Source organism: Dermochelys coriacea, chromosome 1, assembly GCF_009764565.3.
Source record: "Dermochelys coriacea isolate rDerCor1 chromosome 1, rDerCor1.pri.v4, whole genome shotgun sequence".
Classification (NCBI taxonomy): Eukaryota; Metazoa; Chordata; order Testudines; family Dermochelyidae; genus Dermochelys; species Dermochelys coriacea.
In genome coordinates this window covers 26222875-26247925 of record NC_050068.2, presented here as the reverse complement: position 1 = coordinate 26247925, position 25051 = coordinate 26222875, and the positions used below count along the sequence as shown (strand labels likewise).

General features: G+C 43.5%; 1 protein-coding gene across 1 annotated transcript in view; it reads right to left on the bottom strand.

The window, feature by feature from the left end:
- Positions 1–17817: 17817 nt before the first annotated feature.
- The window catches only part of DEUP1 (deuterosome assembly protein 1), a 58574-nt gene continuing 51340 nt past the window's right edge, over positions 17818–25051 (bottom strand). Inside the window, exon 12 of the mRNA XM_043503942.1 lies at positions 17818–18779. Coding sequence (XP_043359877.1) covers positions 18606–18779 — 174 coding nt within the window. The 3' untranslated portion in view covers positions 17818–18605. The remainder of the gene's footprint in view (positions 18780–25051) is intronic.

Here is a 25051-nt window from a genome sequence, read left to right as displayed (position 1 = left end):
AGATTCCACAGGTTTGTCATGGCAAAATAACTAATCTAAAGACAGTCACAGGCCTTGAATCTTCTGTTCTTTAAATGAGGAAAATGTGGAATAATGTAGGTTAGCCTTTCAAACACTTTATTCAAATAGACCGTTCTTATATGGATCCCAGTATCTCTTTAGAACCTAGCATCAAACCACGACAGTTACACTCCAGGAAGTTAAAAAGAAAAGTATATCAAAATTCCTGGAATAATTCTATGCACTTTTACTGCCCATACCTTCTTCATCCAAGGATCTCAAAAGCACTTAGAGCCCCAAAAACCCTCAAAACATGGGGAGTTAGTTCAGGGATCACTTCAGGGCAGATGCTGCTGAGGATGAATGCAATCCAGGAGCTGTGTATCAGTATTTTCCCCCGGTCACTTAATGCAGGAAGTGAAAAAGGCCTTAACCCTGCAAACTCTTCTACGTGTGCCTTAACTATCAGCACCTGGACGGTCCCAGAGAGGCTATTGGGACTATTCACAGGCAGGCTTAGGACCCTATTGGCTCCCTGCACGCTTGTGTGGTAAAGATTTTACTGTGTAGAATGCCATATCACATTGAAACTGCAGGAGAAATTTTGGATCAGCAAAACGTAAATGTGTTTGGATTTGGTTTAAGACGTGGGAATTAAAATCCTTGTGCTCAGAAAAAGAGCTGGGAACTTTAACAATCAAAAGTGGTCCTGATCTCTCTCCTGCTACTCACTTGACACGTTTGAACAGTGACCACTAGCTCCAGGCTGTGTCTTGAATCACTGATGTCCCAGATGTGCTATCTAATGAATGACCAAGTACAGCAGAACCTCAGAGTTACGGGCACCTCGGGAATGGAGGTTGTCTGTAGCTCTGAACGGTTCGTAACTCTGAACAAGATGTTATGGGATGCTCCTCAGGGAGGACTGCTCGGAGCGAGGGCCCACAGCTGTGCCTGCGAACTTCAGGGTCTTCACCTCCTGCCTGTAAGTAGCTGCCCGGTGAGTGGGGGTGGGGATAGGCAGCTGGTTCTAGCCTCCTGACTGCAAGGGTGATGAGTGGGGCACCCTGAGGCACCACGGTGGCTTTTTAAAACTGAGCTGCTCCTCCACAGCGCAGGCAGGAGCTTGGGTTCCAGCCAGGTCCACCAGGCCAGGTTCCAGCTGGAGCTTGAGAAGTTTCTTTCCCCAACTGGGACTGAGCATGCACATTTATCACCCTCCTGGTGAGGGAACTGCACCCATAGCTTACAGGAAAGTGGCACAGACCCTGGTGCTGCTCCTCTGCCTGCTCAGGGGGCTCATAGCTGTGCCTGTGAAATTCAGTGTCTTCATCTCCTATCTGTAAGTGGCTTCCCCCTGTGTGGTGAATAGGGGTGGGGACAGGCAGCCCAGATGTGCCTACCTTTAGGATGCAATACAGACACAGTACAGTTTTCCTGTTTTTTGGTTTTTAGGGGTGTTTTTTTTTTTTTTGATCTCCGCTACTGCCTGATTGCTTACTTCTGGTTCCACATGGTGTCCGGTTGACCGGTCAGTCTGTAACTCTGGTGTTCGTATCTTTTTGAGGTTCCACTGTACTACTACTTGTTGCTCAAAGCATCTCCTGTTCTTGAAAAATCATATGGACCTCCTATATTGAGGGAATGTCCCCGTGTGGTTAGCGAAAGATCTAAACGATGTCTCTGCTGGAATTGGTCAATTTCTGATGCTCCCATTCTCAATTGTTACTGTAGTTCTCATGGCTTTTAGCACAATGTTTGTCTTCCTCTACTTTCCTGTGATGAAGAATTACCTCTCTATTAGGGACAGCCATGCTTTCGTGGTGTACATTGTCCTCACTGGATAAAAGTTGGTTACTTTAAATAAGAATGAATTAAAATTTGTGGCTGAGGAAGCTAACAAACCACCACACAACCTACACACAAATTCTGCAGTGTCGTTGGTCAGCTTGTTCAAGTGTAAGTAAAATTGCATTTAGTCAGAGACCAGTCTTGAATCTGAATCCTTCCTGCCCTGTCAGTTGTTGCTTAAGGCACGGACAAGGCTCTGCCATCCTTGTCTATCCTGGGCTGCTTTTTGTGTGTCCTCTATATTAAATCCCATGAGTTTTCCCTCTGAGTTCAACAAAGGGATTCTTTTGGTCAGTCTGTTGTGTGTTCCTTGCCATCCCAAGAAGCACTATCGACCCAGAAGGCCCACTCTGAACTAGTTCACAAAGCCACTATGCTATTCCTTTAAAATCAGTCAAGACTCATTTCTGCCATAACTCGCAAATAATTAATTAACTACTAATTGACCCCCTATTGATCATGTCTTCTCTCCTCCTCATTTGTCACTTATCTTCTCTTATTGTGAGCTCTTTAGGACAAAGACAGCATGTCACTCTGGGACACACACAATGTATTCGGAGTGCTACTACTGTAATCAAAATCAACTATATGGATCAAAATGTTTGTTCAAACTGGTATTCTAATATCCAGGATAGTATTTCCAGTGCACTGGAACGTGCAATTTTAAAGAATGCTACATCCAGGAGTAAAATAGAACACTTCACTTATTGAGGTGTTTATTATGTAAAATAATGTAGAATAAATTAATAGACTTAGTTTGAAACTTTTTTAAAAAAAATTTTTAAAAATAATTGATTGTAGACCTGTCAATATTTTTATGTTGTGAAGATCATATTTTGCACCTCAACTTTGGCATCTTTTACTGAGATCTCTTTTAATTACAGCATATGGGAATATGCATTAGAAAAATGTATTTCCTTTGTCATGTGTAAAATTGACATAAATCACTGACACTTAAGCATCAGGAACTAAACTGATGGTAGCTGGTCAAATGTCAACTATTCTGAATTTGCCAGACAAAGGTTTAATTGTATCTATATATTAATCCAAGTGTCATTAGATTTCAAAAGTATTTTAGAAATAAGATTTCATACGTTTCCCAGCATATAGTGGCTTGTGGCAAAATTGAAGGATTGATTACGAGCACTTTACCAGGAAATCATGCTGAGGTATTTCTGCAACAGTGTCTTGTGATATGGTTTCCAAGAGTGTTCATTATCAGGTGAAGTCATTATAAACCTGGCATTGCCTTTTGATAAATCAAGCTATGGAGCAATTTATTAGGAGCAAATTTTCAAAGCGTAAATCAAATATAAGTAAAATACTTAAAGATAAAGGTTTTAATGGAGTTTTTATAAATGGCTTTGAAGTGTAAAGAAAATAAAGAAGTTACTTCAAATACTCATAGAATGGTGTAAGTGGCTATTGCTCAAACAAGATCTTACTCCCTGTCACCAAAGCATATAAAACAACTGACACTGCAAGGGGTTTTGAGGGTAAAACTACACATTTTTTTAGACGCCGGAGCACTTGATCTTCAGTCTTCTGGTTCAAACACACAATAGGAGCATGCTTGCCCCTTTAAATCCTCACTTTGAAAATTATTTTTAGTAAAGTTAAATAGTGGGAATATGAAATTGGCCTTCATTTTTAAAAAAGGAATAATATGTACTAGAGTGCATGGACAAAGAATATCTGTGCAGACCTGAGGTATGCTGTTGCTTTCATGAGGAACTACACTGGAGCAAAGAGGCTCCTTGCAGGTGCTGCAGTCTGCCCATGCACAACACATTGCAGGATTTAGGGCCATATTCTGCATAGAATGTAGCTCATTTAGACTCCCCACTAGCAGTACTGCCAACTCCCACATTATGTAGTGTTTTATTTAAGATACCAGGTTCTGGAGCCATGTGATTGCAAGAGAAAATCTCAGCTTTTACTTAAAAAGCAACTTTGTAGCCTTCACAGTGCAGAGAACATCTTGAAAACATGAAGCCTGAAGGTTCAAAAGCCAGAAGGTAAATTTTAAAAAAAAGTATTTTCTTTTTAAATCTCATGATATTTAAGCTGATCTCACTGAATGTTTGAAGGTGGCAATACAGTACTACTCTAATGTAGATCAGGAGTAATTGCACAGCAATCAGTGAAGTTAAACTTGTACAATATATATATGATCATCCAAACTAGGCTCAGTACGGTTAAAGCTCTCCAGCCTGAAGTTGGCTTGCAAATAGTACTTATAAAATAGCAATGAATAGTTAAATCCTTGTAATGAACTACTTGTTATTTCATGAGAAGCAAGTGAGTGAGGTAATGTTTTATTGGACCAACTTGTGTTGGTGAAAGAGACAAGCTTACACACAACTTGTCTGTGTAAACTCAAAAGCTTGTTGTTTTCAGCAACAGAAGCTGGTCCAATAAAAGACATTACCTCACCCACCTTGCCTCTCTAACAATCTGGGACCGAGATGGCTACAACAACACTGCAAACAATAGTTAGTTCATTTTTTCTTAACTTAGTCTTTATCTTCTATGTAAGTTTCAGATTGTTTTCCCTTCCCCAATGCCAATGAACAGGCACAATTGGTTGTTTGCAGGGTGTGAGCAGTGAGTGCTAGAATGACCCTGGGTTACATTTAAAAAAATACTTTCCAGCAGTCTCTTGGCAGAGGAGGAATGATCCCTCTTAGAATCCTGGAACTGGAAGGTACCTTGAGAGGTCATCTAGTCTAGTCCAGTCCCCTGCCTTCTCTTCATTCTCACAAAGACACCATGCAGCCTTTCCCTCTCATGCAAAAAAGGCTCATCATAGATCTCACCATGACCAGTAAAGAAGAGCCACACAACCAACACAGAATTGGGAGCAATGCAGGGATTATCCTGAGAGCTGAGCATGCTGTATCTGCAGAGATCACATACACAGATGGCCCAAGGATATTCCAATCACAGCCTTGATTCTCCGACTGGCTCTCTGATTAAGCTTTTTTGTGTGGAATATGTATAGCAAAGTCTTGAAAAATTACATGAAATTTACCAATTGATTTGAGAAAAGTACATTGGGCCTCTTAAAGTTGCATTCCCTCTCAATTCTAAATACATTTTCCCTTACTGTTAATTTTTTTTACATTAATTTTATTTTACCTGAATGCAAATATGATACCCTGAAGAATCCTAAAGCATGTAATATTTGAAACATTGGCTAGGTCCATCTGAGCTATTCAGCCTCTTCTAGTGACTTGTCTGAAGTTTCTGCAATTCAAACAGTAAAGTTCTGGAGGGCGCTTAAAGATCTCACCGCACCTGGAAATAATGCTGACTGTCTGTGTCAGTTCAGTGGTAAGTACAATGAAGTCCTTATCTTTATCTATTTTGGTTCTTCTTTGTCCATTACTGTAGTATCTGAGCGCCTCTAAGCAGATAAAATGCAAATCAGTGGTACTGAAGTGCTTGGAGTCCTGACCCTCAAAGATACTTAGGCATCGCTCTGCTCAGCATTGCAATGCCTAACTCTGAAGTGGCCAGCTGCCCAGTGGAATCCTTAGCCCTGGGCTAGGCATCCAGGTTCCCGCCCTACAATACACGGGAGAGAGGTCTGTAAAAAAGGACCCCATAGAAGCTAGCAAGCTGAGTGAGGAGCCACCTAAGCTCTCCAGGAGTGAAATGCCGAGAAAGGCAACTTAGCCACGCAAGTTGCTGACCTGGCACACTTGGCTGATGGTTCAGAGTTAGGCATCTCAGCTGGGGATCTTCAGCCACGAACCCTCTTCTGGAGTTAGGCACCTAAGCAAGGTCAGCTGCTTAGGTAGCCCTGGCCCAACCAGCTGAAACTATATCCCTGCCTGATACCTCTTTCCCACTCGCCCTATGAGTTCCTGTGCCCCCCATCTTCAGGGAGGGTGCTGTGCTGCTCTGCCACCTATTGCCGGCCTGCAGCCAGCCTTTTTGCTCTGAGGTCTGACAGGTACCAGGTGTTAAGCATACTCAGAGCATGCCTACAGGACCAGGTTCTGCTGGTGAGATAGGGCATCCCCTACTTGCTTCTCAAATCCAGATTTGGGGCCTCTGAGGCTTCAGCTTGAGCAAGGGCCCTGAGCTGCTCATTATGTGTGGGTCAGAGTCGGGGCTTAGGTGTGTGGAAACTTATGTGCCCTAGGGACTTTGCAACCTATGGGGTTAGGTGGCAGCTGAGCATTGGTTTTAAAAGTGTCAGTGGTACCTAAATGGTGGATTAGGTGCCTAAGGGGGTAGATAGGCACATAGACCTAAATACCTCTGAGAATCTGGGCCTAAGTCACTTAGACATTTTTGAAAATTCAACCACCAAGCATGTGCATAGGTGAGTAGTCACATTTAAATCAATGGGGCTACTCGTACATACAATTAAAGGTGAAGTCTTTGCAGGGTCAGAACCTATGGGTATTTACCTGTCACCGCATAGAATCACAGACATGTAGGGCTGGAAGGGACCTCAAGAGGTCATCAAGTCCAGCCCCCTGAGCTGAAACAGGACCAAATAAACCTAGAGCTTCCCTGGCAGGTGATTGTCTGTCTAACCTGTTCTTAAAAACCTCTAATAACAGGGATTCCACAACCTCCCTTGGAAGTCTATTCCAGAGCTTAACTATCCTTGTAGTTAGAAAGTTTTAACATAAATCTCCCTTGCTGCAGACTAAGCCCATTACTCATAGTCCTATCTTCAGTGGTCATGGAGAACAATTGATCACTGTTGTCATAAATATAAAGGGAAGGGTAATCACCTTTCTATATACAGTGCTATAAAATCCCTCCTGGCCAGAGACAAATCCTTTCGCCTGTAAAGGGTTAAGAAGCTAAGGTAACCCCACTGGCACCTGACCCAAAATGGCCAATGAGTGGATAAGATTCTTTCAAATCTAGGGGGGGGACAAAGGTTTTGGTCTGTCTGTGTGACGCTTTTGTCAGGAACAGATCAGGAATGCAGCCTTACAATTCCTGTTAAGTTAGTAAGTAATCAAGCTAGAAAATGCGTTAGATTTTTCTTTTGTTTAAAGAAAAGGAGTACCGGTGGCACCTTAGAGACTAACAAATTTATTAGAGCATAGGTGCATCCGATGAAGTGAGCTGTAGCTCACGAAAGCTTATGCTCTAATAAATTTGTTAGTCTCTAAGGTGCCACCAGTCCTCCTTTTCTTTTTGCGAATACAGACTAACACGGCTGCTACTCTGAAACCTGTTCTTTTGTTTAATGGCTTGTAAAATAAGCTGTGCTGGAAGGAATGCATATTTGTGTTTTTGTGTCTTTTTGTAACTTAAGGTTTTGCCTAGAGGGATGTTCTCTATGTTTTGAATCTGATTACCCTGTAAGGTATTTACCATCCTGATTTTACAGAGGTGATTCTTTACTTTTTCTTTAATTAAAATTCTTCTTTTAAGATCCTGATTGCTTTTTCATTGTTCTTAAGATCCAAGGGTTTGGGTCTGTGTTCACCTTTGCAAATTGGTGAGGATTTTTATCGAGCCTTCCCCAGGAAAGGGGGTGTAAGGCTTGGGGGATATTTTGGGGGAAGACGTCTCCAAGAGGTCTCTTTCCCTGTTCTTTGTTTAAAACGCTTGGTGGTGGCAGCATACAGTTCAAGAACAAGGCAAAGTTTGTACCTTGGGGAAGTTTTTAACCTAAGCTGGTAAGAATAAGCTTGGGGTCTTTCATGCAGGTCCCCACATCTGTACCCTAGAGTTCAGAATGGGGAAGGAACCTTGACAACTGTCTTTTTTTTATAACGGCACTTAACATATTCGAAGACTGTTTTCAGGTTCCCCCCTCAGTCTTCTTTTCTCAAGATTAAACATTCAATCACTTGTTTAACCTTTCCTCATAAGTCAGGTTCTTCTTCAAGTAGTGTCTCTCTGGGTGATCCACTTCAGCTGCTCATGCAACTAGAGATTTTCATTAGCTGTGTCCTTTCAGCCCACACATGCACCATACATATCCTTGTGTCCCATGCTGTGGGCGAACTGCCTTCAATTCTTTCTCAACCACCTTCACCCGAGATAGAGCTGCTTCTAGCATGCCTCATCTTAGAATTTTTTCTTAGTGTTAGTTTAGCTTATTATTAGTTTAGTGTTTAGTGAGAGGAGTGCCTTTCCCCTCTCTTCTCTCATCAGGGAAACTTGCCTTCTTTGGGAGAGCATGCGTGGCTCTCCAAACTTCAAACGTCGTGTCACTTGCTGGGAGGCTATCCCGGTTGGCGATGGCCACTCCAGGTGTCTCCACTGCCTAGGGGAATTACACATCCCACAGAAGTGTAACTTCTATTTAGCTGTGAACTCTAGGGCCTGGAGATCAAAATGAGAGTTCTTATGATGAAGCACTCCCTTTGTCCTGGATTGGAGCCAGGCAAGGAGAATGCCTCTGTACACTAGTCTCTGGCAGCACCTGCCTTAGTGAAAATGGTGCCCTGGGCAAACTTGTATTTTGGCATCTCTGGTGCTGGCAGGTGCCCCGGCAGGCACCCCTCATTGCCCCTTACTCCCCCCATCATCTCCAGGCCCCACTGCCTCCCATAGTGCTTAATTTATATTGAAAGAGGTGCCGGGCTCAGCCCAGGCACAAATTAAGCACTGGCTGAGCAGCTGGTGCTGGCCAGGCACCCAGCTCTGAGTTTTGGGATGTGTGTGTGTTGTGGGAGTGTGTGTGTGGTGGGGTGTTGGGGGAGTGTGTGTGTGTTGGGGGGAGTATATGTGTGCTTGAGTGATTGTCACTGTCTTTTTGAGAAGAGCCTGAACAGCAGTTCCAGTAGCTCCCACTCCACACCCAGAGGCACCAGTACAGACATGCTCTTCCTGACCCCCACCCCAGCTCAGCGGAGATCAGGTACACAGGTTGGGGGAGACAGCACAGAAGGCAGGCTCCAGGTCCAAGCTTGGCCAGGGGCAGCTCCATGGGCTGGGGGAGGGGGACAGGAACAGCGGCGGCTGCAGACAGCAAAGCAGTAGGGGAGGAGGAGCACCCCCACTTTGGGGGAGCTACCTGGCTGGTCCAGCTTCTCCCCCTAGCAGCTTGGTCTGTTCCTTCACTCCAAATGCTGCTATGCCTGCCTGGCTGCCTCTAAGCCTTGCTGGCCATCAGCAGGTCAGGTGGGTGGTAGGTACCAGCACCGCGTCCTCTTGAATACTGCGCCCTGGGCAGGGACCCAACCTGCCCACTCCTAAGGCCGGCCCTGGTCCGGCCAGAGCTAGTGCCCCTTTGACTTTGGTCCATCACTTCTCCAAGAAGGGGAACTGCCTCAGAGGGCTGTAAAGGCCCCAGTAAGAGGGACTCTGACTCACCTCATAAGGAGACTGTTCCAAAGAGATCTCGGTCTCCTGCTTAGTCGATGATCTGGGAATCATTGACATCTAGGTCTGGTATAATGGAGGCTGCAGGATCCTCAGATACTACTTCTTCATCGCTTAGCCGAAGAGTCAGCTGTAGTGATCATTGGCCATTTGGTCTGTTGCTGTGCAGCCACAAGGTCTTGATGGGCCAAAAGTCCAACGTTGGAACAGACTTGATGCACCCATGTAATAGGGGATCTGCCCTTGGGCTGCCTCCACCCCTTGGTTGGTGGAATTTTATCCTGGATGTTACAAGCCACCCAGAGAATGGCATTTGCCAGAACTTCTTGAGGAATTCTGGCAACATGTCCAAAAAGTATAAAATGTCAGCAGTGGAAAATGGCCCCAGTAGTCTGTAGACCAGAGCGATGGTAAACATCTGCGTCATGAATGAAGTTTTTCTACTTTATGCCGAATATATGATGATGGCATTTTGTGTGGAAAGCCTCCAGTTTTGCCCAGGCTGACCAGCATAGTGTCCATGGTTCGCAACTGTACAGCAGTACGAAGAGGAAACTGCTTGAATAGATCCTGAACTTGGTTGTCATGCCGAAATGATGTTGATTCCATATGCATTGTAAACGACCCATAGCAGATGCTGTGATGCCAATCCGGTGAAGAACCTCCATATGTGAGTTGATCGACTGTTGTAGACTGCTTCAACAGTTTCATTATTCAAAGAGATTGGAGTCATGGGTGGACCTGATCCTATGTTTTGCAGCTTTGTCTTTGACCATGAAACATGGAGGCTGATCGTGACTGACTCCTCCTCCAATTGCTGGAGTGCCTCCTGAAACTTGTCAGGCTCTGTACTAGAAGAACCATGTAAGCAGGATAGTCAAGGTCTGAGAGCGAGTAAGAGAGAGAGATCACCGATCTTAAAGCATATGGACCTGACGGAATGCTGCATTATGAAATCAATTGTCTGACAAAAGTGTTCAGGGGCCAAGACACAGCCCTACCGGACACCAGATACTGATTTAAAAGGTGCCGGGGCAAAAATAAAAAGATACTGCTGGGGCTGGAAACCAAAATGCTCCTCCAAGAGCAAACATGGCTCTGAGTGAGTCTTGGTACCAACTGGGCATGACGGGTGGCAAGGAGAGACATTACTCTGGACAGGTACTATCAGACACACCTTTATCTCTGGAAGCACCCTCAGTGAATCCATTGGTACCATATAAATTGAAGCATCTACCTCCAGGGCCCACAAGTCCATAATGTGGGAGCAAAAACCATCCCTGACTGCTGTTGCCCAGGTGCATCCAGCTCCAGCAGTGGTAGGTGCACTTTCTGGTTGAGGGTACCAATTCAGTGGCCCATCGCTCTCGTAGGTTAGTCAGGGGGAAATGGCTCACCTCTGGCTTTGCAAATATGGTGCAGAGCTTAGTTCCCTCTAAGCTGTGTGGCCGTGCACCGGGCTATCAAGGGCTGTGCAGAGCACAGGGCTGCGGCTGGAAGAGGCCTCTCTCCCATTCCCGGACCTGCCACAAGAGATGCTCTCCCCCAGGCCCGGAGCTACTGTGGCCGGGGAGAGCTGCTCACCCCAGAACTGCCACAACCGCGGAGAGGCAGGGAGAGGCACTCTCCCCCAGCCCTGGAGCTGTTGCGGGGAGAGAGGGCGAGGGCTGGAGGAAGTCCTCTCTCCCTGTCACCCTGGTGCAGCCTGCACCCCAAACTCCTCATCCCTGGTCCCACCCCAGAGCCCGTCGCCCCCCTGGACCTCAACTCCTGCCCCATCCCAGAGCCCCCTACCACACCCCTCATCCCCATCCCAGAACCCTCACCCCCAGTCATAGCCCACACCCACCTGCACCCCAACCCGCTACCGCAGCCCTGAGGGTCATCCCACACCCTGAACCCCTCATCCCCAGCCCCACCCCAGAGCCCACATCCCCAGCCTGAGCCCCCTCCCACACTCCAAACCCCTCGGCCCCCCCTCACCACACATCACCTCCATATTGGTGCACATAACAAAATTCATTCCGTACATGCATGGGAAAATTTAGAGGGAACTTTGGAGAGCAAAGGAAGCCACAGTAATGCAGACAACACTAATGACACTGGCATCCAAATGGGTCTGTAAACATCTCCACTGGGATTTCAATCTGCCAAAAGCACATTCAACAACCATTCTGCTCCTGCTGTGAATGTAATTAAGCTGTCTTTTGCCAGGTCCTCTGAAATTAGGTTATGGATTCATAAGCCAAGGCAAAAGGAGGTACGCAGGGGATCCCCAGAATAATGGTGGGCACAGTAATTCCATTTATGACAATGTCATTTGGTGAGAATAGTGTCCCAGCTGGTCCATGAATACAGACTCTTGAATGGCAAAAAACCCTGGACTTTTCCAGTGCAGCCCACCTTGATATTTATAAATTGACCTCTGTTGTCCACAAAGGCCTGTAACAAAAATGGAGTAGTCCCTTCTGCCTTTTAGGTACTTGTGTGCTCCTCGAGGAGGGAAAATTATGGGCACGCGAATCCCATCAATGGCCCCAGCACAGTTAAGAAACCCCATTCTCTCAAAGCCAGCAATTACCTCAAAAATATATTGTATCCCTGCCACCTTGGGGTAAACCATATGCCTGACTGGTGCAGAAACCTCTGCCACCACTTAATCCACACTGTTTGGCAATGGACTTTAGTGGTCTGGAGTAGCCAGCTTCCAGACAGTTATAGCAACCCGCTTTTGGACCGGCAAGAGTGATACAGTTGTGTGTCTTTACACTAGAGGGTTGGGGCAGGCTGTTCACAAAGCTTCAGAAATGTAGTTTTCTTCATGCAAAAGTTCTGGACCCATTGCTGGTCATCCCAGGTCTGCATGACAATGTACTCCCTGTGCTTGTGGCCTGCTCCAGAAACACTGGGCTACATAAGGGGCAGCGATAGCTGTACTGTGTGTCATGAGCAGCATCAGCCAGTTTGAGTTGGCCAGGTCTGTGTTATCCTCTTCCTGCTCCATCATAAGCTGTGCCGGGTGCCTTTGGTGGCTCAGAACACGCCACTAATGTCCACCAGTGTCTCATAGAAGTGCTGCTTGTTGCCTGACACAGGAGTGAAAGCGCAAGCAAAAGAAGTCCTTCAAAAGGCGCCTCCTCCATTTTGCTGTCTCTAGTAGCTGGGAGCACACAGACCAAAATGAGTATTGGGCAGGCTGTTCAAACTGTTTGTAATGTGTAAGGTGGACAGTCAAGTTTTCCCACAGTGCACCACAGTCAAAGGACTAGAGTGGCCATGTTTCAGGAGGGTGCTATGAAGGCTGAGATATGGTTGGTTTTACTCAGGCCTGCGTGCTGAAGTATGGATGCCAGAGCCCAAGGTTCAAGCTCTTTTTTTGTTAATGCTACATTAGGAATTTTCTCAGTGTAGATGCTCAAGCCCTGGGTTCTTGAATCCAGGTCAGCTGACTCAAGTCCCACTAATCCTAGGTTTACATTGCAGACTAGACATACCCTCAGAGTCTCCAGTACCTCTGTTCAGAGCAACGTACTAACTTTTGGCTGGATAAGCCAAAGTCAGTGTTAAAGTCCAACATTCAGAGGTTTAAAAAAAACAAGAAAGATGTGATACCGTGATGATTTTTCATAACATTTGTCCATCTTTGGTTTGATTTGACTTGGTAGGATTTTTACAGCCACTCCCTGCATGGCTCGCTGATCACTGAGACATAGCATCTGACTTGTTCTTGCATTCATTATAAGTTTTGCCTGTTAGCCAGGTTCAGATCTAGTATGACTGATATCCTTCATGGAGTGACTTGTAGGAGCAAGCTGTTTTTACTTCCTGCCCTTAAAGTGGAATGGAATGTGGGGGCCCAACACTGTTAGCATTAGCTCAAAGAAAAGGAGTACCCGTGGCACCTTAGAGACTAACAAATTTATTAGAGCATAAGCTTTCGTGAGCTACAGCTCACTAAGTGAGCTGTAGCTCACGAAAGCTTATGCTCTAATAAATTTGTTAGTCTCTAAGGTGCCACGGGTACTCCTTTTCTTTTTGCGAATACAGACTAACACAGCTGCTACTCTGAAACCTAGCTTTAGCTCAGTGCACCGGACAGGTTAATCCTGTCACTTTACAGAGCTGGCCTTTGGCTACATGCTCTTTAGGACTCTCTAAAGAAAAGGCCCATCTCACTTAAACGAGAGATGAATTTCATTTTGTTGCAAAGCGAACCTTCACATTGTGAGCCCATCACTAGGATTTTTTCCTAGTTCTCAACATGGTTGTGAAAGACTGACCTTTGGCAATCCAAACTTTGTGGATTACCAGGGTTTTTGGAAGCCCCTGGACTGACTTGTAGGTGACTGTGTGTGTGCTGAATAGCCCCACCAATAGCCCTAGGGATGAGGTTGGACAGAAGAAAAAAAAAAAAGAAAACACAAATGAGAAAATTGGGTTGGAGCTAGACAGAGGGTGGGAAATGGAAGGTAAGGAAAAGAGGAGGCTAAAGAAAGAGAAGGAAAAAAAAGAAAATATCTACCCAACTTTCAGGTGAATGATTTTTTAATATATTTATGCTCCTTTATTCTTATTTCACTGATAGATCTCACTTCCAATGTAAGTCTTGGAAAAATGGTGGGTTAGCAGTCCCAAGGCCACCATCTATTTCAAAATTATCCCTTGATGAAACAGGTTGGCAACTATACACAGCTGATCTTCATTTCTCCTGCTGCAAGGAAGCTGGCAGCTTTTTATTTCAAATGAGCCTTTCAATTGGGGAGGTAAAAATATTTTTGGGACGCCTTTGAAAAACATTAAAACCAGTATTGCTGCTTAAATATCTGCTCCATTGCCCAATTGCTCATACTCAAGTTTTCATAAACTTTAGCATCAGGTCACTGCACCCTGTCCTAGCAACTTCTGACTGAATTTATAAATAATAATACATAATTATTTCTTAATTTTAATTTATTAAAACTTTTTAATTTATATTGTTACCTGCAAGTTTATATAGCCTCTGATCCATGTCGCCTTTTAAGTATTTTTTGTTGACTATACAAATTTAGCTTGTGCAGTTGGTCATCACGTATATTATATTTCAATCCTCATTATATTTGATGACCACCATACATTTTCCTAGTTTTCCCACTAACTTTTCTAAAATGTGGCAATTAGAGCACAATGTATTTTAGGTGCCCCATTTCTAGATTGCACCTCCCAATAAATCTGATCATGGTTGAGTTTTCACCTTTTTTTACATACTTAATAAAAATATAAAATTTATTTTGATTTTTAAAATATGGCCCTGGATAGTTTGTTGGTGCAGATATCTGTACATTATCTCCTCTGTCCCTCCTTGCATTTACAAATGTTATAAAATTAAGTTGTGAACTCACCTATTCACAATGAACAAGGTACATTCCCTTACCATGCCCTGGTCCTCACCTCTGGGGAATGGAGTGCAAATAGGCTTTACAGTTTTCCTTGAAGGTCAATATATCTGGAGTTCTGTCGAATCTAGATGGCGCAGATTCAGAGTCTAGGATCTGTTGATGAAATTGCTCTACCAGCAACTCCCTCCTGTTTAAAGTAGGGGATTGTCAATTCAGCAACCTTAGCTGATTTCATCTGGGAAATTATTATACCAGGAAAAAGGTCACATTTCAGGTGAGTGGGTCAAAACCAGCACTTGGATTTATATCTAGAAATTATATGACAACCAGTGCCTATCAGGTATAATGTGATCTGTGCAGGAAACATTGGTTAGCAAGTAGGTTTCTATGTGCACTACCTGATGGCATTCTGGTACGCTGTGTACCATTAGTCTATGGTATATGGCACTGCAAGAAAGCCATACTGAAGTTGAATGAGTAATTGCAGCAAACAAGGTTATTAATTTGGCCAGATGTATTTTTTTAATAAATTAATTTGTTGGACAGCTTTCTTCTAAATAGTCACATAGGCCCAGATCTCCAAAAATATTTAGGTGTCTAACTACCTCTTTAGGGACCTCAGTCCACCATTTAGGTGCCACTAACCTTGAAGGCATCTAAGTTTCTGCTGGTTGCTGCATTCACAAAGCCATCTACCCCATGATGCTGCTCACAGCTAATGAACAGCTCAAAGCCCTAACTCAACCCGAAGCCCCAGAGGCCCCAAAGCAGGATTCTCAAACTAGGAGAGGCTGATCCTTTTGGCATACTCAGAGCAGGCACATACCTGTCAGAGCCTGCAGCAGGTGGTCCAGATGTAGGCCACCAATAGCTAGGGGGCACAGGGAAACATGAGAGAGGTATTGCCCATGAAGAGGAGGCAGTGAGAGAGATGATATCAGCTGTTAGGGCATGGACTACGTAAACAGCTGACCTGGCTTAGGCACCTAACTCCAGGAGAAGGTTTGCAGCTGAGGATCCCCAGCAAAAGGAAATACCTATCTCTGGCCCATCAGCCAGGTACAAAATCTCAGCAGTTTAGATGCCTAAGCCCCTCTTGCTGACTTCTGAGGATCCCTTTCTTAGGGGCTGGGTCACAGGTGCTAACTTTTATTTTTATTTTTCCTGGTGGGTGCTTCACCCTGAGGCACACACCCACTCTGTCACCCCCCCCCCCCGAGGTCCTGCCCTTGCTCCGCCTCTTTCTGCCCCCTCCCCAAGGCCCTGCCCCTTCTTCCCTAGACCCTGGCCTCACGGCTCCTCTTCCCACCATATCCTGCTGCTGGCTGCTCTCCACAGCTCCCATGAGCACCTCCCTGCCAGTTGCCCAACAGCTGATCGGCAGCCCCACCCACTAAAAAGCTATGGCTGGTGTGTGCTGAGCAACCCTTCTTTTTTTCCCCATGGTTGAGCCCGGAGCACCCATGGAGTTGGCGCCTATGGGCTGCGTTCAAAAGGTATTTAGGTGTTGCAATGCTACAAGATCAGGTGACATCTGAGTGGTGGTTTGAGAATGTCAGCGGTACCTAAATGTTGGCACTTAAAGAGGCAGTTAAGTACTTAATGCACTTAAGTACCATTGTGAATCTGGCCTCAGGGGCCTAACTCTCCCCATGCTTAGGGCTGAGGATTTCACTGGACTGTGCAGGGATTAGGTGTTGTGACACACGTTGGAACAACACCTAAGTACCTTTGAGGATCTGGGCAATACTGACTGATTATATGTTTGAATATTTTGCTTGGAAAAGAAACAAGGCTAATATGTCAATATCTTCTAGTATCTTCCTCTCTCTCATTCTTAAAGACAAATTTTTGCTTTCTTAATCTCCAGGGACAACTTCTGATTTATAATTTACTGAATATTATTTCCAGAGATTCCTAAATTTCTACCGTAGTTCTTTTAAAACTTCCAGATGCGTAGTCTCTTAAACTGAAGATTTACATTTTTTAGTTTGTTCAAATACTCTTTCATCATCTTTTTGTTCACTCTTTGCTCTCCAGCTTTCTTTAGTTTATTTGCGTGAGTTTATGGTTCTTTTATATTTTCATTATCATTACTCACTTTATTGAAAACTGAGCAAATTGGTATTTAAAATCTGGCTATTTTGTCTCTGTGAAATAGTGTGTTTTGCTATGTTAGAGAGAGAGCTTCCAAAAACAATTCACATTTTAGTGTGGGCTTGAATATTAATGATGATTCTGTTACTCACAAACCAGCCTATTTGATTCACAGTATTATTTTTATCCAGCTTTTTCCATGAAGTTGCAAACAGCAAGTGCACTACATGCTGTACTGTAGCTTTTCTGTAACTATTCCATTAAAGTCAATTGTTAAATTGTCTCCTGTACTTTCTGACTGTTCCACTTACATAGAATTTAGTATGAACTGCAAATAAAAGGAATGGCCATGTGAAACAGAGAGTTACTCAAGATGCAGAGCACTGGGTTGGAAGAAGGATTGAGAATTGGAAAAGTAGTAACTGCTGAGAGCCTTTACAAAGGAGATGTTCAGCAATCTATATAGTCTGAGGACAAAGGTTTTACATGTTCTACACTGAGGTAAAAACAATAGGTCAACATTATACTTAAACACCCATATTTGCTTTGCAGAAAGATTTACTTTTAATACATTTTTTTCAGATATTTAAATATTAATGAAAAACTTGTAAACCATTATAGGTAGGGCCCTACCAAATTCACGGTCCATTTTGGTCAGTTTCACAGTCATAGGATTTTAAAAATTCTAAATGTCATGATTTCAGCTATTTAAATCTGAAATTTCAGTGTTGTAACTATAGGGGTCCTGACCCAAAAAGGAATTGGTGGGGGGAGTTGTCATGAGGTTATTGTAGGGTGGTTGCGGTACTGCTAGTTTTACTTCTGCGCTGCTGCTGGTGGCGATGCTGCCTGTGGAGCTGGGCAGCTGGAGAGCAGCGGCTGCTGGCTGGGAACCCAGCTCTGAAGACAGAGCCACTGCCTGCAGCAGCACAGAAATAAGGATAGTATGGTATGGTATTGCCACCCTTACTTCTGTGCTGCTGCTGGTGGGGCACCGCCTTCAGAGAGGGGCGCCTGGCCAACAGCTGCTGCTCTCCAGCCCCCTAGCTCTGAAGGCAGCGCAGAAGGGTGGCAATACTGTGACCCCCCTAAAATAACCTTGAAACACCCCCCTCACTCACTCCCCTGCAACCCTCTTTTGGATCAGGATCCCCAATTTGAGAAACGCTGGTTTTCCGTGTAAAATCTGTGTAGTATAGGGTAAAAGCACACAGAAGACCAGATTTCACGGGGGAGACCAGATTTCACAGTCCGTGATGTGTTTTTCATGGCCGTGAATTTGGTCAGGCCCTAATTATAGGTAATATGCTCTGTTCCAACTGAACTCTGCTTAGCACAGTAATGCAAAGCAAAGTGCGGTGCGAAAGGTGAATTCAAGGTATGTTTGCCCTTTCCCTACTCTTGACCATTCTGTGGGCTTGCCTTGTCCTAAACATGAGTTAGAGCAGGCTCAGCTGCAATGGACATAAACAGCTATCCTTGTTGCCAAGAATAACCAGAGCACAGCTATGCCCATGATACTATGAGCTGTGAATAGAACAGTGTAAAACTGTTATTCCGGTTCTATGCAAGCTAGAGAATCCCCTTAGACTAGGTATAGTCTCAAGTGGCCAGCTCCATTGATTAGATAGCTCCCTTACCCCCTCAAGTTTCATGTATCTTTACTTAATTTACAGTGGTTCAAATGTGTTTCTGGAGCACACAAGTAGACAAAAACAAATTACATATTTAATTTCTAGATATGTCTTAGATTGCAAACATACACTGTAACTAACGCAATAACAGAACAATGTGTCATGTTAATATAGGAATGCAAACCCTCCCACCCCAAAATTTATATGACAAGACACAGCTGTCTTCTGTGTAAATTCAAGAAAATGGAAGCAGATTTTAGTTTTGAGAATCGGAAGAGTAACTACTTGGTTATACCTTTATTTTTTTTAAACTGCATATAAAAAGCTAAAAGGCTCATATATGTCTATTTTGCTTTAGCCTGGCATATTTTTTGATAGTATTTTCAGAATGCCTTTGCAGTTCTTCAATGTGTGAATTTAAAATCTCTTCAAATTCTTTTGCTTGTTTCTCTTCTTCTTGAAAGAACTTTTCTGTTGCAGTTGTAGGTAAGGACATCTCTGGGTGAATCTGAACAATACATAGAGCAGGCACAGGTAGTACAGAATTGAAAGTACAGCAATATTTTTACATTATTGAAGCATAAAACAAATTTTTCATCTTAAGTTTTACAAGCTGGTAACTTTGCATATTTTTTATCTTTTACTAAAACACAGACTTAGGCCTTAGGTGTGTCACTACATATTTAAATGTACTATTGGTCACAATTTGGCTCCCCTGCTATCCTCGGGCCAGTCACAGGGCACTTCAGTCCCTGGTGTAATTTAGAGTAGCCTCTTGGCAAACACTGTTTGAAATGATGGGATATATTGAATAAAAAACTTTTTTTTTTTTTTTTGCATCTTAAGAAGTTAGATAGATGGCCCTCTAAAAGAGTGTTAATTCAGTAATACTGGCAACCAAGACACTCAGAAAAACTTTAGTATTCCTTTTCTTTTTAGTATTAGCCTCAACCTGGTGTGGGTTACACCTCATTTCTCCTACCAGTGAATTTTTACTCTAGGACCTCCATGTCACAGTCTTCACAGTGGGATGTTCCCCATCTCTGTGGCAACTGGAGCAGACCAAATCTTTGGTCTGAACTGGACTTAGGACTGCCCCTCAGGGAGAACTCTCCAGAAGAAACGGTTACTAATTTTTTCTGTAATGTTCTTTGAGATGTTGTACATGTCCATTCCACTTAGGTGTGTGTTCTCCAGTGCACAGCAGCTGCAGAGCTTTTCTCCTTGGCTGTATCCATCAGGATGGCACAAGTGTCCTCTGCTGTCTATGTGTTCATTGCTCATGCAGCGCACATAAGGTGCGGAGCCCCCCCAACCCTCCTCAGTTCCTTCCTACCGGCAGACTCAAATAGAGAGGGGAAGGAGGGTGGGTCATGGAATGGACACATGCAACATCTATCTTGAAGAACAACAGTTACGGAAACCATTTCTTCTTCTTCTAGTGATTGCACATATCCATTCTATGAACCACGCTCCTTCCCCTCTCTATTGGAGTCTTCCGGTAGAAAGGAACTGAGGAGGGGTCGGGGTGGCTCTATCTTTTATGCCTGTGTTCAGTGCATGATACAGCAGAGGATGCCCCAATGGGTACTGTTAAAGGGAAAAACTCTGTGACAACTGTGCACTCGAGTGTACCCACACCTATAGTGAAACGGACATATGCAACACATTTTGAAGAACAGTTACAGAAAGGTTAGTAACTGTTCTTCTTTGAGCGATTGCATGTGTCCATTCCCTTATACAGGATTCACAAGCAGTTCCAAATGGAGGTGGGTTCGGAGTCTATTGAACCACTCGTCCATTGTGAGAGGTAAATATATGACAAGACAAGCAGGTTGTCACTTTGAAAATGTCTAATATGGAAATGCTAGCTAGAAAGGCCACAGAGACTGCTTGGGACCTAGTCAAAAGTCCATAGTATGAGACAGGTTACACTTAGTGTCTCATCTTTGAGCCACATCCCTCACATAAGAGTCCACATGGCATCTGTTATCTGTAGTGTAGATCTGACCTCAGGTAGCTACTAAATAATAAGAATGAATTCAACATGAGATGCTAGTTCTGGATCTGGACCAAGATCTTTATATACTTATTTGCTGGAATTGCTATCTGGAAGCGAAGAAAGAATTGTGCTGGGTATAAACGAGACCAAAAAGCCCAGGAGCTGTCAGAGATTTTGTCTTAGTAGAGGTCTGCTAATGTCAGACTTTATTTTCTTCTGTCTCTCTTCTAAAATAAAGGTTATCTTAGAAGATAAGTTAAATGCTGGAATTTTGTGAGCGCTGTAATTGGCCCTTCCACTTGTTTGCTCAAACTTTTGTTTCTGAAGGTATTTTGTGATGACTGCTGAGGCCTAAGTAACATAATGAGAAGTTTCAGAGTAGCAGCCGTGTTAGTCTGTATTTGCAAAAAGAAAAGGAGTACTTGTGGCACCTTAGAGACTAACAAATTTATTGGAGCATAAGCTTTTGTCCAGAGACAGACAGAGGTATCCTTTTCACTTGAAGAGAGGGACGAAATATGGCATTTGTGAATACCGTGTAGCAGGTACAAGTACAAAAAGGGAGTACTCTTTATTGAAAATGCTTCTTGTGTTGCCGAAGCTAAAGTATCTCTGGGTAACTCTCCCTGATCAGTAGGGACTAAGGAACTTTATTTTTGTATTCTGAGGTCTGGGGAAGAAAATTCTGCAATGATGGATTTTAGTATTTCCACTTAAAATATTGATCTCCTTATGGACTTGTTGAGGCACCTGAGATTTCTATGCCATTGTTTCTCTTTTACCACAAAGAATCTTGTGCCCTTCATGAAGCTGGTTCTGTTGTTCCAGTGAGTAAAAGATGGCTGACTGCACTTTTAATCTTCTTATATCACAAAGGGTCTTATTGATAGTGTTGGTTTATTTTAACATACATGGGGACAGGATAAACTTGTCTCAAGCACTCATTTTCTTAGCTGGTTCATTCCCAGATGACAATTAAAGGGGGAAATCTGCCCAGACTTCAGAAACCCCTTATTCCCTTGCTTAAAGCATCAGTGACTGCTTTGTCTCTGTGCTCCCTAAAGAGCTTACCAACAAAACATTTAGAAGGATATCAGTTTAGAATGCTATTCTAATTCCTTCAAGCTATGGTTGACCTTGGAACACATTTGAATGTATAGCAAATCAGTCAGGTGAAGCATCATTCTTGAAAAAGTTGCTAGGGAAGTTTAGTTTAAAGTAGATTTTGTGTCATGTTTTTCTTTATGCACACTCACAGTGGCCTCCCAGTTGAGCAAAGACCTCTCACAATAAGAGACTGCAGGCACTACTATCAGCCCTGAGGCAGTTGTATCCAAGTTTTGTTTGAATTATTTTATTTTCCTGTTGTGTATTTGGCAGGAATATGCCCTTAGTTAGTTTAACTATGTCCTTTACTAAGGATGCAGCAGGCTTAATTTGAGGCAGCATAATGAAGAATTTGTAGTCATTAGGTTCAAGTAGGTCTCAATAGAGAAATTCCCACTCTTATAAACCAGCAGAGGAAGAATCACACCCCTCTTCATCAACTTTCCAATTTTTATTTCTGAACTTATTTTTTGGTGTTTCATTGTCTAAGAAAATAAGTACTTATGAAGCTAAACCTCCATTTGTGCTTAATTCTGGAAAACTTAGTTGAGAGTCTGATGTATCTTGCTCAGAGCCTCAGTTTTAGAGTTTTCTCCTCTTTAGAGGATCTCGGCAGAGAATTTAAGACTTTAGGCTTACGATTGAGATGCTAAAGAAGCACTCAAGGATGATAAAGCCATTTTGGCAAAACTAAATGAATTCTTTGCATTGGTCTTCACGGTTGAAGATGTGAGGGAGATTCCCAAACCTGAGCCATTCTTTTTAGGTGACAAATCTGAGGAACTGTCCCAGATTGAGGTGTCATTAGAGGAGGTTTTGGAACAAACTGATAACCTAAAGAGTAATAAGTCATGAGAACTAGATGGTATTCACCCAAGAGTTCTGAAGGAACTCAAATGTGAAACTGCAGAACTACTAACTGTAGTCTGTAACCTATCATTTAAATCAGCTTCTGTACCAAATGACTGGAGGATAGCTAATGTGACACCAATTTTTAAAAAGGGCTCCAGAGGTGATCCCGGCAATTACAGGCCGGTAAGCCTGACTTCAGTACTGAGCAAACTGGTTGAAACGATAGTAAAGAACAAAACTGTCAGACACAGATGAACATAATTTGTTGGGGGAAGAGTCAACATGGTTTTTTGTAAACGGAAATCATGCCTCACCAATCTACTAGAATTCTTTGAGGAGAGTCAACAAGCACATGGACAAGAGGGATCTAGTGGATATAGTGTACTTAGATTTCAGAAAGCCTTTGACAAGGTCCCTTACCAAAGGCTCTTAAGCAAAGTAAGCTGTCATGGGATACGAGGGAAGGCCCTCTCATGGATTGGTAACTGGTTAAAAGATAGGAAACAAAGGGTAGGAATAAAGAGTCAGTTTCAGAACGGAGAAAGGTAAATAGTGGTGTCCCCCAGGGATCTGTACTGGGCCCAGTCCTATTTAACATATTCATAAACGATCTGGAAAAAGGGGTAAACAGTGAGGTGGCAAAATTTGCAGATGATACAAAACTACTCAAGTTGCAATGGGGGAGGTTTAGATTGGATATTAGGAAAAACTTTTTCACTAAGAGGGTGGTGAAACACTGGAATGCGTTACCTAGGGAGGTGGTAGAATCTCCTTCCTTAGAGGTTTTTAAGGTCAGGCTTGACAAAGCCCTGGCTGGGATGATTTAACTGGGACTTGGTCCTGCTTTGAGCAGGGGGTTGGACTAGATGACCTTCTGGGGTCCCTTCCAACCCTGATATTCTATGATTCTATGATTCTATGATACTCAAGATAGTTAAGTCCCAGGCAGACCATGAAGAAGGTCTACAAAAGGATCTCTTACAACTGGGTGACTGGGCAACAAAATGGCAGATGAAATTCAATGTTGATAAATGCAAAGTAATGCACATTGGAAAACATCATCCCAGCTATGAATATATAATAATGATGGGGTCTAAATTGGCTGTTACCACTCAAGAAAGATCTTTGAGTCATTGTGGATAGCTCTCTGAAAACATCCACTCAATGTGCAGCGGCAGTAAAAAAAAAAAAAAAACTAACAATGTTTGGAATCATTAAGAAAAGGATAAATAAGACAGAAAATATATTGTCTCTATATTAATCCATGATATGCCCATATCTTGAATACTGCATGCAGATGTGGTCACCCCATCTCAAAAGAGATTTAGAATTGGAGAAGGTTCAGAAAAGGGCAACAAAAATGATTAAGGGTATGGAACGGCTGACATATGAGGAGAGACTGGGACCTGTCAGCTTGGAAAAGAGAAGACTAAGAGGCCAATAAAAATCATAACTGGTGTGGAGAAAATAAAGACAGAAGTTAATTTACTCATTATCATAACACAAGAACTCCGGGTCACCAAATGAAATTAATAAGCACCAGGTTTAAAACAAACCAAAGGAAGATTTTTTCACACAACGCACAGTCAACCTGTAGAACTCCTTGCCAGAAGATGTTGTGAAGGCCAAGATTATAACAGGGTTCAAAAAGAACTAGATAAGTTCATGGAGGATAGGTCCATCAAGGGCTATTAGCTATTAGGGATGGTGTGCCTAGCCTCTGTTTGCCAGAAGCTGAGAATGGGTGACGGGGATGGATCACTTGAGGATTACCTGTTCTGTTCTTTCCCTCTGGGGCACCTGGCATTGGCCACTGTTGGAAGACAGGATACTGGGCTAGAAGGACCTTTGGTCTGACCCAGTATGACTGTTCTTATATTCTTATATTATCCCTTTTAATGCTAAGATCTTTCACCAGTCCCTGGGTCAAAAATCCCTGGGAAAAGGTAGGAGGGGCCTTGTGAAGGGGAGAGTGCAAGGAAAGTCTACAGGCATGTATCCTGCATATCTCCTTAAGGAAAATAGTGGCCCTTTTATGACCTCCCCACAGTAGAGGATCTGAATCACTTCATCCCATGCTCCCTGCTGCTGGATCAGTGCTGATTAGGGACTGACCTCACAAAATGAGGAATGAGCTGGCACCATTGAAGGCAAATTACTCATTGGTATCAGAAAGGTCACAGGAGCTGGCATAGACTCCTAAGATCAGATAGGATCACAAGGATCATTGAATCTAATTTTTCATGGCAGCTGAGGCCTTACAGGTAAAATTGCTTGTAGGAAGAGGGCATGTTTTGTTGTCTTCAAGAACCTTGGCATGGATCTTGCTTACAGACTGGCTGAGAGCAGAAATTTTTCCTCCTGGTTGCTATGGGGAGAACTTGCCCTTCTGCAAGAGTCAGGATGCTCCAGTGAACCTCTCCTCCTTTCTCTAAAAGTTGTTGAAATAGGGGCCCTATGACTAGGGGAGGATGGGGCGTGGGGGCTGGGATGGGCTTTGGAAAAAAACCCACTTACTCTATGACCCATGCCACAGATACTGGCCTGGTTTCAATGAAGGCAGCTTCCAAATGGTCTGCTCAATTGTCAGAACATGGACCTAGCCCATGCATTGGCTGGGACCTAGTTTCCCTTTGGCCTGTTGTCCTTGTCTGCCATTTACTGTGCAGGGAGACAGGGAGGAGAGGTGCTATCCTTCAAACCCACTTCAGAGAGCCAAAAGATGATTTTTTTTTCCTGTTTAACAATGTTGAGGACAAAAATCTAAAGCCAATGAAGAAACTGATAGACACACATGCACACACATACCATTTCTGCAA